General features: G+C 45.4%; 1 protein-coding gene across 11 annotated transcripts in view; it reads left to right on the top strand.

The window, feature by feature from the left end:
- Positions 1 to 15,561, top strand: part of PCYT1B (phosphate cytidylyltransferase 1B, choline) — a 126,179-nt gene extending 110,618 nt beyond the window's left edge. For 6 of the 11 annotated variants that reach the window (XM_049643616.1, XM_049643625.1, XM_049643626.1 and 3 more), the window contains 2 exons: positions 11,681 to 11,743; positions 14,681 to 14,967. In XM_049643616.1, the coding sequence (XP_049499573.1) occupies positions 11,681 to 11,743; positions 14,681 to 14,872 (255 nt within the window). In that variant the 3' untranslated portion in view covers positions 14,873 to 14,967. Of the gene's footprint in view, positions 1 to 11,680; positions 12,764 to 14,680; positions 15,126 to 15,291 lie in introns of those variants that run through there. The other 5 variants (XM_049643620.1, XM_049643624.1, XR_007460462.1 and 2 more) reach the window with 4 other exon arrangements.

Genomic DNA, 15,561 nt, shown 5'->3' with positions numbered 1-15,561 from the left:
TACCTTTTCTTTATGAAAATGCCTTGCCATGGTCTTCATTATTTTTATATTTCTAAAGTGCTTTTCTTCCCAGGAAGCTCATTACAAATCTGTCTGCTGGCCTGATTCAATTTCACTCCTTTGCAGAAGAATCATGCTTCATAATGCACCAGAAACAGATCACAGAGCTCACAAACTGAGACCCAGAGTTGTTTTGCATAGATACCGCATTACATGAAGTGTGACATCACTGTTTATCATTAAAGATTCAAATTATTTCATTACTGTAGGCATAATATTCTCAGTTATGAGCTTGAGTCAAACTACACTAGACAAGCCCTAGATTCCTTAGAAAATGAGCTAATGGAAATGCTGACATCCATTAACAGTGGGAGAGCTAATGGCTGCCACTATAAATATACTTCAAGATTACAGTAATAAAAATACATATTTTCAATTGACTGCTAGAAGTTCAAGGATTCTTTTAAAGTTGCTATTAATAATAGGCCACCCTATCCTTTTGGCATTTGATTTTATCTCATAAATGGGCTTCCTATAAGGTAATGCTGTTGTACTACAGCATTTTTTTTCTATTTGATTTTGTGGGGGTTGGAAGTCTTTTGGCAGAATTATCAGTGCCTTTAATGTAAGGCGAATAATTGGTAGTTTCTTAGAACTGTGAATTTTAAATCTGAAGAGGTTCTTTATGATCAGCAAAGCATCTCTATTTGTAGAGAAAACTTGAGATCCTAAGATGAAATGGGCTAGAGCTTGTAAAAGGGGGCAGGGTAATTGATGATGTACCCCGAGGCTCTAAAATTCCCTCACCTATGTCATTACTGCAGTAATGACCTCTTTGGCCTCTTCTCCTTGCCTCAGTCATTTTTCTCCCTTATGGCGATAAAAGTAATGCCTATTCATTACAGAAGTTTAGAAAGTAAAGAAAAAAAAGGGAAGAGACTAAAAATCACCTGCAGTCCAACTGCCCACATCAGTCACTGGGATGTTGCCTCAATCTCTTCTCCATCTGCACGTATAGATTTCCTTTTACAAAATGGGATCATGCAGAACATACTGTTCTCAAATCATTTTTACATTGCAATAGCTCACCGACATCCTCACATTACTAAATATTCTTGAAGGTCTTTTCATCAGCTGCCTAGTGTATCATTTCAGAGTTGTGCACGATTTCTCTAACCTTTTTTAGGGTTTTGGGGTTTTGTCTGTTATGACACTGCAACGAATACCCGTGTATCCAATAAGTATTTATTTACATCTCTGATTCTCTCTTCAGGAAAAAAAGTTTTTACACCTATTGCCAAATTACTCCTTAAAGAGGCACGGCTATTTTACCCTCCCATCAGCAGTAATAGGTGTGTGGTCTTTTTTCCTGAGCCCTAACCGGTACTGGCCATTACATTAAAAAAAAAATTGGGGAGAGTAACATCACCAAGATGGTGACAGGGGTCATTCCTGACTTCGCTCCCCCTCACAAGAAAAACTAACAACTCTTCATAGACAAGACACCACTGAGAGGATCCTAGCACATGGGGGTGAAGCTATATGCTGACCTTGTTGCCCTGGACCCAGCCCAGCCCAGCCCAGTCCAGCCCATCACACAGAGAGGTCTCCGCTGAGCCTCCAGTATTTATAGTGGAAAAATGGAGTCCAGGGCAGACATCCAACTCCCCCAGCATTGTAGGTCACTTCTTGGGAGCCCTCACTCTGGTTTTACCCTACAGGAATCACAAGGCAATCTGCGGGGATGGACCAGTGTGAATCTGACGGGGAGGGGCTTCCAACAACTTACGCCATACTGGCGTACTGAGTTCCTACCTGCAGCGCCCGAGTAGTAGTCACAGCTAGTGGTTTTGCTGATCTGCAGATCCAAGACGGTGGCACAAATGAGTTCGGGGAACTCAGTGGGGCCCCATTCTGCCTGACTCTGGTCCTCAAACAAAGAGATTTTGCTGGCCCTGTAGGCTGGTCTGCCTCTGTGCAGGCAGAGAAGCTGAGTTACAGCCCTCCACCCCACCCCCCACCCCACTGCTGAGTAACACTCCCAACCATGCCCACCCAGAAAGGCTGGCAAGAACACCTGGGAGAGCTACGCTGTCCAGCCACACTCGAGCCAAGAGTATGGCAGGCAGAGGCGATTGCCTATAAAGCCAGTGCTACATGTGGAGGGTTCACTGGCTCTATCCAGACAATAGGACTAATTCATAGCCTACCCACTACTGAGTGTAGCTCCTGACCCCTCCTTACCAGAAGGCCTGATGTGGAAAAAGTGGGAGCCTATTTGGAACTGGGCCTACGGTCCCCCCAGGTAAGGGAGTGAAGTCATAGCCCCATCCACTGCTGAGTGAAGTTCTCAGCACCATCCAAACAGAAAGCTTGGCTGTAAGACCCGGAAAGCTGCATAGCCCATCAACATTTAAGCAGAGTCCAACAGGCAGAGCTGACAGTCCACAGAGCAGAGCCAGGGCCCTGTTCAGGCAGGGAATATGTGGCACAGGTTGGCTTGAGTCAAGACCATAAACCAAAAACCTTTGTGGCCTTGGAGATACCTCTCTTGCTGTGCCTGGGCACATAAACTGATTCATAGCCCTGCCCACTGAATACTGTTTCCAGCCTGCCTGACCAGGGAACCTGACTAGAACACACAGAAAACTGTGGATCCCATCCAGCAGGCCTCCTTACAACAGCCCTTGAACAGAGACCCCAGCCCATGATTCTCCTCATCTGCTGAGCAAACAGGTGGACCCATTGTAGCCAGGGGGTTCAGTCCACAGCCTTGCCTGATTTAGGTACTCGAACTACCAGCCACATAGGCCCCATTCTCTTGCCCAATGAGGGCAGAGAAGCCAATTCATAGCCCCACTTACTGCTAAGTACAGTATGGACTCCTGCCAGTCTAGTAAGCCAGACCAGAGAACCAAACCAACGATCTTACCAACTAGTCATACCAGTGGCACCCCTACCCCTGACGTCAGAGCTCAGCCAGGGGCCTCACCCAGAAATCGACCCTGGTAGCAAAACTCTACCTGCCTAAGGACACTACCAGCTGACGTGTCCAGAAACCCAAACTGAGGTGACTGGCAAAGAGCTATCTCTGCCAAAGCAAACCTGCAAAGTCTGGAAGGGGAGACGGCTTACTCAAAAGTGCAGATACCAATGTAAGGAATCAAGGATCATGAAAAATCCGGTAAACGTGACACCACTGAAGCAAACCGCTAAAGCTCTAATAAATGACCTTAAAGAAGTGGTGTCTATGAACTGTCAAAGATTTCAGAATAATCCTTTTAAAGTTTAGCCAACTAGTAATACATAGCAAGCTAAAAATTAGGAAAATGATATATGAACTAGAAGCTCAGCAAGTAGAAACCATCAAAAAAATTGTAGAGCTGAAACAATACAATGACTGAATGAAAGAATTCAACAGAGAGCTTCAAAAGGAGAGTCAACTATGCAGAAAAACAGTCAGTCATCTAGAAGACAGGACATTTTAAATAATCCAGTTAGAGGAGCAAGAAGAAAAACGAATCAAAAGGAGTGAACAAAGCCTACAAGACTTAAAAGACACAATCAAGGGGCATGTGGGTGGCTCAGTCTGTCAAGCGTCTGATTCTTGATTTCAGCTCAGGTCATGATTTCACAGTCTTGAGACTGAGCCTTGTGTTGGGCTCTGTGCTGGGCTGGAGCCTACTTAAAATTCTCTCTCTCTCCCTCTGCCCCTCTCCCTCTGCCCCTCCCCCCCCCCCCCCCAACACACACACTCTTTTTCTCTCTGTCAACAAAAAAGATACACTCGAGACAAGCAATATTTGTATTAAGGGAATTCCAGAAGGAAAAGAATGAGAAGGGAATGGGTACAGAAATTAAATTTAAAGCAGTAATGGTTTAAAACTTCCCAAACTTGGTGAGAGACTTGGACATCCCAATCCATGAGGTACAAAGGATTCCAAATAATATGAACCCCAATAGGGCTACACTGATAGACATTGTAATTAAATTTTATGAGAAGTCAAAGACAAAAAAAATCTGGAAAACAGCAAGAGAAAAGAGGCAGATTACATATAAGGGAACCATCAGGAGATTATCAGTGGACTTCTCAACAAAATTGGTTCAGGCCAGGGGAGAATAGGATGATATGTCCAAAATATTGAAAGGAAAGACAATGTCAGCCAAGAATTCTGTATCTGGCAAAGCTGTCTTTCAGAGATGAAGAGATAAAGACTTCCCCCCCCAAAATAAAGCTGAGTGAGTTCATCGCCATTAGACCTGCCTTACAAGAAATGCTGAAGGGAGTTTTAGGAGTAAAAGGACACTAATGAACATCATGAAAACTGAACAAGGTAAAACTTACTGGTAATGGTAAATATATAGACAAAGTTAGAACCTATAATGTGGTAATGGTGGTGCTTAATGTACTTCCAACTCTATTTTAAAAGTTAAACAGGGGCACCTGGGTGGCTCAGTGGGTTGAGCGTCTGACTCTGGATTTTACCTCAGGTCATGATCCCAGGGTTGTGGGATCGAGCCATGTCAGACTCAACACTAGGCATGGAACCTGTTTGAGGCTCTCTCTCTCTCCCCCCCTCCCCTCCCACTCGTGCTCTCTCTCTCTCTCTCTCTCTAAAATAAAAAATATTTTAAAATAAACAAAAGTTAGAAAACATTGTAAAAATAACCACAACTACAATAATCTGTTACTGGTTACACAATATAAAAAATACGTTATGTGTAACATCAATAACCTAAATGTGAGGGAGGGTGGAAATACAGGTGTGAACTTTAGAAATTCTATTGAAGTTAAGCTGTTGTCAGTTTAAAATAGAGTGTTATAATTTGAAAACATTTTATGTAAGCCTTGTGGTAATCACAAGGGTAAAACCTGGAGTAATTACACAAAAGTACATGATAAGGAAGACAAAGCATACAGATACCAGAAGACATGGAAACACACAAAAAGAAAGCAGGATACAGAACAAGGAATTATAGTTCTACAAAAACAGCCATAAAACAATTAACAAAATGGCAAAAGTCCTTACCTGTGATTACTTTAAATTATATTTAATTGGATTAAATTTTCCAATCAAAACACATAGAATGGCTGAATGGATTAATTTGAAAAACATCTAATGATGTGCCCACAAGAGACTCACTTTAGTCTTAAAGACACAAATAGACTGAGAGTGAAGGGATGGAAAAAGATTTTGTAAGCAAATTGTGTACTAAAAAAGCAGGGGGTAACTATACTTATATCACACTAAACTTACATCCAAAAATGGTGAGACAAAACCAAGAAGGTCTTTTACAATTATTACACAGTGATAAAGACATCAATCCATCAAGAAGATACAACAATTGTAAATATTTATGCACCCAGCATCAGAGTGCCCAAATATAAACAGCAAAAACTAATAGAGCTAAAAAGAGAAAAACAACAGGAATGCAATAATAGTTGGGGACTTTAAGGACACATTCTCAAAAATGGATAGATTATCCAAACAGATAATGAAGAAACAGATTTGAACAACACTAAAGACCAAATGGATCCAATGGACATATATAGAACATTCTATTCAACAGCAGCAGAATACCCATTCATACCAAGCACACCTGGAACATTTTCTAAGATATACCATATGTTAAGTTACAAAACAAGTCTTACCAAATTCAAGAGGACTGAAATCATACCAAGTACCTTTTCTGACCACAATGGCCTCAAAGTAGAAATCGTTAACAGGAGGAAAACTGAAAAATTCATGAATACATGGAAATTAAACAATACTCTGCTGAACAACCAATGGGTCAAGGACGAAATTAAAGGTGAAATAAAAATGCCTTGACGCAAACAAGAATGCAAACAAAACATACCAAAACTTATGGTTTGCAAAGAGAGCAGTTCTAAGAGAGAAGTTCATAGAAATAAATGCCTACCTAAGGAAACAAGAAAGATCTCAAACAACCTAACGCTATGCCTTAAGGAACTTAAAAAAAAAAAAAGTGAACCCAAACTTAGCAGAAGGAAGGAAATAACAAATTCTGGCAGAAACAAATAAAACAGAATAGGTAACAATAGAAAAGATTAGCCAAACCAAGAGATGGTTTTTTGAAAAGATAAAATTGACAAACCTTTAGCTAGACTAACCAATAAAAAAAAAATAGGACCAAAATCAACAAAATTACAAATGAAAATAAAAAAGTAGACGTTACAACTGAGGCCACAAAGGATCTTAAGATGCTACTGTGATTGACTATATGCCAAGAAACTGGAAAACTTAAAAGAAATGGAAAATTCTTACAAACATACAACCTACCAAAAATGAATCAGGATGAAGTAGAAAATGTGACAGACCAATTACTAGTGAGGAGATTTAATTAGTGATCAACAAACCTCACAGGGAAGAAAGGTCCAGGAACAGATGGCTTCACTGGTGAATTTTACTGAACACTTAAAGAATAATTAATGTAAATCCTTCTCAAACTCCTCAATGTTTTGGAGGCGGAACACTCCCAAACTTATTTTATGAGGCCAACATTACCCTGATACCAAAGCCAGAAAAGAATACTAAAAGAAAACTACAGGCCACTATCTCTGGTGAATATAGAGGCAAAAATTCCCAATGAAATACTAGTAAACAGAAATCAGCAGCATAGTAAAAATATCTTTCACCATGAACAAGTGTATTTACTTTTGGGATACAAGCATGGTTAAACAGGTGTCAATCTGTCACCATGATACATCACATTGATAGAATGTAAGAAAAAAATCTCATCATCTCAATGGGCACAAAAATCACTGGACGAAATTCAATATCCATTCATGAAAAAAACCCTTAACAAATTAGGTATACAATGAACGTACCTCAACATAATGAAAGCTATAGACAACAAACCCACAGCTAACATGGTACTCCATGATAAAAGGTTGAAAGCCTTTCCTCTCAAGTCAGAAACAAGACATGGGTGCCCATTCTCACTCCTCCTATTCAAGGTATTATTGAAGATCTAGCCAGAGCAATCAAGGAAGAAAACATAAAAGCCATCAGAATTGCACAGGAAGAAGATGGTCTCTATTTGGAGATGACATGATTTTATATGTAGAAAATCTGACAGACTCCACCAAAAAACTGTTAGATCTAATCTACAAATTCAGTAAAGTTGCAAGATACAAAATTAACATACACAAATAAGTAGCATTTTTAAAATGCTAATAATGAATTACATGAAAGAGAAACTGATCCTATTTACAAGACAAAGCAATAAAATACTTAGGAATAAATTTACAAGGAGGTGAAAAATCTCTACACTGAAAACTATAAGAAAGTGATGAAAAAACTTGAAGAACCAAATAAATGGAAAGGTATTTTAGAAGAATATTAATGTTTATAGGCTGGAAGAAAATTAATAATGTCCATACTATCCCAAAACCATCTACAGATTAAATGCAATCCCTGTCAAGATTCCAATGGAATTTTTCACAGAAATAGAGAAAAAAATCCTAATTTTTATCTGGAACCTCAAAAGACCCCTAAAACCTAAAACAATCCTGAAAAAGAACAAAAGTGGGAGGCATCACCCTTCTGATTTCAAGCTATACTATAAATATGTAGCAATCAAAAGAGTATGATACTGGCAAAAGAAAAAAAAAACAGACACCTAGACCATTGGAACAGAACTGAGAACTAAAAAATAAACCCATGCAAGGGAGCCAAGAATACTCAATGGAGTAAAGACGGTCTCTTCAACTAATGGTGCTGGGAAAATTGGATATTCACACATAAAAGAATAAAATTAGACCCCTATCTTATACCACTCACCAAAATTAACTTGAAATGGATTACAGATTTCAACATAAGACCAGGAACCATAAAAATCGTAGAAGGAAACACAGGAAGAAACCTCCTTTACATGGGTCTTGGCAATGATTTTTTGAATAGGACACCTAAAGCACAGGTCACAAATTCAAAAATCAGTGGGACTACATCAAACTAAAAAGCTTTTGACAGCAAAATAAACCAACAAAATTAAAAGACAACCTACAGAATGGGGAAAATATGTGGAAACCATGTGTCTGATAAGGAATGAAGATCCAAAATATATAAGGAACTCCTACAACTCATTAGCAAAACCCCCAAATAATCCACTTAAAAAATGGGCTAAGTACCCACAAAGACATTTTTCCAAGGATGCTATACAAAGGACCAACAATTACATGAGAAGATGTTCAACATCACTAACCAATAGGGAAATGTAAATCAGTACTACACTGACTTATTACCTCCCACCATTTAGAATGGCTACCATAAAAAATACTGGAAATAACAAATGCTGGTGAGACATGGATTAAAAGGAACCCTTGTGCATGCACTGTTGGCAGGATTGTAAATTGGTGCAGCCATGGTGGAAAATAGAATGGAGGTTCCTCAAAACAGTAAAACCGAAACCACCATATATATGAGCCAGCAATTTCACTTTGGGGAATATAATCCAAAGGAAAAAAAAAAAAAAAACCACTATGCCAAAGAGCTATCTGCATCCCCATGTTCAGAGCAGTATTATTTAAAATAGTCAAGACATGGAAGCAACCTAAGTATCTATCAGTGGATGAATGGATAAAGAAAGTATGGTAGATGTATACAGTGGAATATTAGTCAACCAAGAAAGGAGGAGGAAACCCTGCCATTTGTGAGAACATGGACGGACCTTGAGGGCATTATGCTAAGTAAGTTAGAGAAACACAAATGCATGATTTCACAAGCAGAGTAAGAAAAACAACCCAACAACTCAGGGAAAAAGCAATCAGATTTGTGGTTACCAGAAACAGAGATAGGAGCAAAAGAGGGAAAAGCAGATGCAGGTGGTCGAGACGTACAAACTTCCACTTATAAGTAAGTACTAGGGATGTAATATATAGCATGAAGACTATAGTTAACGTTGCCGTACGGTATATATTAAAAAGTCGATCCCAAGAGTTCTCATCACAAGGAAAAACTTTTTTATCTGTATGAGATGACAGATATTAACTTATTGTGGTAGTAATGTCATAATATATGTAAGTAAAATCATTACACCATATACCTTCAACTGTGCTGTATGTCAATTACATCTCAATAAAACTGGAAAAATATTTTTACATGTTGGGAAGACAAAAATTTTAACAATCTGATATATAAAAAAGGCATCTCACTTCAGTCATTTTGCATTTGTTTACTAGGGATGCTGAACATTTTTTATAGGTCATTTGTAAGTCTTGTGCATTGCCTTGACAAGCCATATGCTCAGTTTTTCTATCAAGGTTTTTGCATTAATCTTTTGGATTTGTAAGCTCTGTTTATATACGAAGATCCATTATTTATGGTTAAATGTTGCAAGAATTTCCCCCTGGGTTTTCACTCGCCTTTTATTTTATCTGATGATGGGTTTTGTTTTTTTTTTTTGAGGTACACAAGTTATACACTTTTATATAGCCAAGCACTGATCCTTTCCTTTATGGTTTCTTTCTTTGCTTTTATGCTCCCACCTAAAGATATTTCTGGAACACACATCTGATGATACCCCTCCCTTAATTAAAATCTTCCAGGGGCTCTTAGGGATAAAAACAACTCCAGCTGTTCCTGGTGCTGCAGGCCCAAGACCCGTCAGCCCCATAGGCACTCTGGTTAGAGTCGGCCAGGAAGTATACTTAGGCCTCTCTACTTAGCGCCCTGTGCTTGGAAAGGCACCCCTCCCCCAGCTTCATGGGCTCACTTCCCACCTCAAACCACACACACACCCCCACCCCCCGCTTCCTGTACATCACTGAAGCCCTGGCTTGTACAGCACGTGGTCTCCAGGGGGCTCTGGAGTGGTTTGTAAAATGCGTAACTCGAATGACAAGCCAGGTCTCAAATCGATAACTGGAGAAATGGCTCTCAGGGCCAGTTTAGGATCCCAAGATCGGACTGAGGTGCTGGGGGCGGAGGCTCCGTGACAAACCAGGCATAGAGCCCAGGCAGCACGGGCAGGGTGCTCCGAGGTGGGGGGGATGGGACGTACATATACGTGGGGGGCCGAGCTGCAGGCGGAGAGCAGAGGGGCAGAGCGCTCACGGCGCCGCCAGCCCAGACCGGGCTTCCCATGAAGCAGACGGATGGACTGTGTCAGGGAAGGACTCAGTTCTTAAAGCGCCAGCCAGCGATCACTTGAGGTTCCGAGCCGGAGCTGTCTTACCACCAAGACCCCCTTTACCCACAGAGTCCCCCACCCGAGCAAATGACACTGCTGGCTTTCTAGTCGTTTACGCCAGAAGCTGGAGTCGCTTGATCAGTCTTCCTCCCACACCGCACATCCCACCTGTCAGCGCCTCCTGGGGGCTCTACCTGCAAAGTGTAGCCATTGAGGAGGGCACCTGTTGGGATGAGCACTGGGAGCACCAATTTGACAATAAATTATATTTTAAAAAAAAGTGTAGCCAGACCACGATACTACATGATTCCATTTAGAGGACATTCTGGAAAAGGCAAAAACCGTAGGGACAGAAAACTGATCTGTTGCCGGAGGCTGGGGGAGGGGGTGACAGAGGATCTCGTGGGAACTCGGTGGCCAATGGAACTCTCCTAAGACCTTGACTGTGCGGGCGGCCACATACCCTGCTGGTGCTTATCAAAACTCACAGAACCGTAGGCTGAGAAGGGTGGGTTCCACCTTAAGTCAGGTATACTTTAAAAAATCCGGGGAAAACAAATCTACCGGGCCTCCAACCATTTCTCACCTCATGTAACCTTGGATTCTTAAAACGGTGCGCTCGACCCCGTTCTCCCAGCTCCGGCTCTCGTGCCACTGTAGTCTGTTCCCTGTAGTGTGCTCCCAGCAGTGCGGCCAGGGTGGTCCTTTTCAAGCCAAAGTCACAGTTCCTGACTCTTGGACCCAGAACTCCAGGGGTCAAGGAACTATCCCGAGGTTTTTCTTCTCAGAGTAAAGGCCAAAGTTCTTACACAGCCACCGAGAGCCTACGGGACACAGTTTTGTGTCACTTCTCTGGTGACTTCCTCTTAACCCCCCCTCCCCGGGGTGACTCCACTCTGGCCGCCATGGCCTCCTCCCTGGACAGGTACCGCATGCTCCCTTCTGGAATGTGTTTGCCCCCGATTTCCAGTCACATGGGCCCTTGGCCCTCATCTCTTTCAGGTCTTTGCTCAAATAGCCTCTCCTCGTGGCCTTCGCTGAGCACTGTAATTACCTTTGCTGCCCAGCGCTTCCCCACCTCACACCCCCATCTTGCTCTCCTCTCGTTTTATTTTTTCTCACACCCCGTACATCCATCTGACATACACGTATCTCATTCCCTTCGTTTACTATGGGAGTCCTCCTCATATCGATGAGGACAGGGATTTCTGTGTCCCCCTACCCTTCCGTGCCTAGGACATTACTATGTGCCTGGCAGGTCGCAGCCCCTCCGGTTACATTTGGTAACTGGAGTCAAGGCGGGCGAGGAGGAGAGTCCCAGGAGCCAGCACAGATGGCCATCTGTGTGTCGGCGTCTGGCCGTCCCTGCCTTTCACTCCCCTCCTCCCCGCGGGTAGTGTCGGGCATCAAGTGTGGTACGGGGGCGTGGGTGCCCGCCTGGTGGGGTGCCAGCTCTCTTTCCTGCCCTGTTTCGCCACCAGCTCAGAAGACTAACTTAACAGACCCTTTCTCCCCATTTTCTCTCTAGAAGCAGATGTTCCAGGAGAGGAGTAGCCGGATGCTGCAGGCCTTGTCCCCGAAGCAGAGCCCAGTGAGCAGCCCCACCAGGAGCCGGTCCCCGTCCCGCTCCCCGTCACCCACCTTCTCGTGGCTCCCAAACAAAACCTCACCCCCCTCCTCACCCAAAGCAGCCTCAGCCTCCATCAGCAGCATGAGTGAGGGGGATGAGGATGAGAAGTAAAGGCTGCTGGCAGATGAGAGCCACCCCGCGCGGGCTGGAGCGGGGGCGGGGTCACCGGGCTTGCCTGGGTGGGGTTGGAAGGGTCACAGTCGCAGGGGCTCAGCTAAGGTAAGGCCTGGGGACCAGCTCTCCCCCAGTCTCCACTCAGCCTAACATGTGGGCTCTGCATGGAGGTTTCTAGCCGGACAACCTTTACAAACCTTCTTAGCAGCATCCAGAATCACTCTACTTTAACCTTGCTAAGGAAAGATGCAGAGCACCCCCAGGAGACTTGCACCCAGTGGGGTGTCTTCTGCTTTGGTCCTTCCACCCGCCCCCACCAAGTTCACCACCCGTGGAAGCGGCCATTCCCTCAATCCGCTACTTGCAGCTCACAAAGGCCCTGCACGTTGCCTCCTCCCACCCAAGCTCTGCCAGAATAAAATGGTTTCCCATAGAGGTGGCGAAGTGCTTCTGACATAGCCAAGTTCAAGACAAATTCTAACCTTCTCAGTTGAGCCACTGAGACCTGATGTTGCAACACATCTATCCTTGCCAGTTCCAGGAATGTGGTGCGTAGATCAAGACACGCTTTAGGCCAGATACGTAAAAGGTCATCTAGCATGAACCTTAACTTCTTATCCAAAAGACAGTTTTGTTGAGAATGCCACATAAGGCCTAATAAGCTCCTGGTTGTATTTTTTCATCTTTGGTTCGACTTCACGGCCTTCCAGAAATCACCTTTATCTGTGGGAAACGCAACAGAGAAAAACATTTTGTGTATGTGTGTGCACGCACGTATGTCAAGAGGAGCTGCTCTGCTTTGGCTCCGAGTTTAGCAGATGCTCAAGGTCTCCTGGAGCTTCTCCTTAAAGGATGCTAACTGTGGAATGGCTTTTCCCATTTCTGACCACTTAACAATTTCATAGACCTCAAGTAACCATTTGATATACCAAACCACATAGTATACCAATAGGGGGTGCTACCTGCACGTATCTGTCCTATGTATGCTCCAAATACGCTCTCCAGGGTGTAGGCCATATGCAATACGAATATACGGTGGTAGCATTTTACAGTACACTCCCCTGCTCTCACCCTAATACCCTGGCTGAAATCCTCGGTCTAATGAACTACCTGGTTCCCTTGTGACTTGGGCACTTTGTCAAAAGCCCATCCTGGATTCCTGTAGAAATGTCTTGTCCCGACCAGGAATCGAGCATGTTGTTCTCATGGCCTCCCGTAATAGTTTTGGAGGGAGGCTCTCAAGAGTTTCCCAGAGCACCGTCGGAATCTCAGTTTGATCTCAGCATAGACATGCTCTAGGTTGTTAGACCGCTACCCCGCCCCTAGGTTTGCCAAATGGGACGAGGACCCTAAGCGCTCCTGTGGAGTTGTGTGAACTTCTTGGCCACTAATGACAGGTCGGGAAGGAGCAGGTAGAGTCAGGGTGTAGAACCACACTCTCAGGTAGAGGAGGCACTGCCCGCCGGTCCCAGTAAAGCCAGAGACAGCTGGGGCCCGAGCAGAGGCCCAAACCAGCGACTTGTGGGAAGAGCTCAGCATCTCTCATGCCACAAACACCCCTCTTTCCGAGGCCTCGGGAACCAGCCTTCTGGGCGAGAAGTGGGGCAACCAACGAAGGAAGGTGGCACGTCTTTCCCCCTGGTGTCGGGGTTGAACTACCTCCCTGCCCACCTGGAGAGAAGTGGGGTTTACTGGGAAGCGAGACCATGAGGCTGAGCTAGCTTGGAACCCCCTCGTTGCTGGCACTCTCTCCAGAGTAACGTTGAGCAGTCGTGGGGGGCACAGAGCCGGCGGGGACGCGGCACTCTAGAGGGAGCCTGCCTGTAGTCAAGGCCCAGAGCGTCCTGCCGAGGGAGTGAGGCCCCGTGCTTCCGTTGTGCCCACTCGCTCGCCCCTCCTTCACGCAGCTGGAGCAAACTGGCGCCCAGACCCCGTCTCGGCTGCCTGACGCTCGGGCAGTGAAAGGATGAGAAGAGCCGGGCAGGGCAAGGTGGGGGAGAACAGGGGGAGGAAAAAGGGGAGAAGAGGGGCCTCGAGAGTGGAAAGGACGTTAGAGGAAACCCGTGCTCTCAAACCACTTCAGGAGCTCTATGTGTAGGAGAAACTACCTTGGGCGGGCCTCTGCTGTGCTTACTGCACGGCCCCCGCAGGCCCGCCCTCAGCTGAGTTGTGTTCTGAAGCAAATAACGTGGGGCTGATCGATCGGGCTGATTACGCGTCTGCGGGCCTTCTACGGCGTACTGACAGATGCCACCTATGTGACTCAGACTCAGCGCCACGAATGGGAAACGACCAATGTCTGGGATGTTTCCGGGATGGGCCACAACAGCCCACCAGCCGTTCTAAAGCTCACCCTCCGAGCCCCTGCTGTCCTCCAACAGCACCCGCCCAGCGTTGTAAGGCCATGAGACTACTGAGAAGGAATGCGGGGGGCGGGATTCCACAGCCCAACAGCCCAATTTTGGCGCTTCTGGCCATGAGCGGCTTCCAGCCCACCCCCCAGGAAGAGATGGGGGTGCTCTTTGTTCGGGCCGACCAATCAACAGTAATGACCCAGAGTGAGTCAGGGCTGGAGCGAGAGATGTAGAAATTAAGTGCAGGCTCGAAGAGGCCAGCAGAAATGAGAGAGAGCGAGGAAGCTTTAGACTGAGGACTAGAGGACAGTAGTGACGGTTGCAGACGGGGGCCAGGTTACAAAGACGGGCGAAAACGAGGGTGGAGGGTGGGGAGTAGGGGAGCAGTCACCTTCTGCTCCCTTTCAGAGTGTCACTCACCCCCTAACAGGTGAAGAAGGAAGGCTTCCTTTCACAGACACCCAAGGTTAGTGAATACCCGTGCGGGGTGTGGGTTCCCTGCCCCCCACCCAGCTCCCCCGGCTCACCACTTCTCCGTCAGCTGCCACACCCTCTCCCCAGGGCCCTGAAATCAAACACTCACCCTTCCACCAGCTCAAAACACAGGAGAGCTCTAATATAGCCACACCGAACGGCCCGCTTCTGGCAAGCCCGCCCCCATGTGCCAGGACCTTAGAAAAGCAAAGGAAACCGACCTCAAGACGAGCGACCCTGAGACCTATGACTGCCTTCTGACCTGCTCTGCGGGCTTGGGATCTTGCTCTTTGCCTCGGGCTGTAGTCACTGTGAGTCCATCCCTGGAGGGAGGGACGGGAAGAGCGTGCGCCTGTGTTCTCTTCAGCTTCAGGACTTCCTTTAGCACCCAGGTGTACCCCAGGGAGACGAGCGAGTTGGCGGCTCAGACTCAGCTGAATCAGATGAGCCCGTTTGGAGCAGAGATGTTCCTGTTCCTCAGGCATCCATTCAGCACTAGTCTTGGCCATCAGACTTTTGAAAAACGAATAAGTTCACGAGGCATTTGCAACTTCTACTTCTCTCTAGAATTGAGTTTTTTGTCGTGTCACCGCGATGTGCACCGGGACAAAGCCATAAGAAGAGCACACACACTTAAGACTCTGCTGTACATACAAGAAGACGGAGACTCGTCTGGGTTAAAGTACGACCTTACGCCCAAGCATTTGCTCTGGTGCTGAATAACGCGAACTACTGGAATCAGCCCTCCACCCCTGCCCCCTCGTCCCTCCCCGACCCACCCCCGCTCCCCAGTGGAACACAGCGTTCCCAACCTGTTTATAAATAAAGGGACACGTA

The sequence above is a fragment of the Panthera uncia genome, chromosome X, assembly GCF_023721935.1.
Source record: "Panthera uncia isolate 11264 chromosome X, Puncia_PCG_1.0, whole genome shotgun sequence".
Lineage (NCBI taxonomy): Eukaryota > Metazoa > Chordata > Mammalia > Carnivora > Felidae > Panthera > Panthera uncia.
The sequence above is the reverse complement of the archived record's forward strand: the minus strand, read 5'-3'. Positions and strand labels throughout refer to the sequence as shown.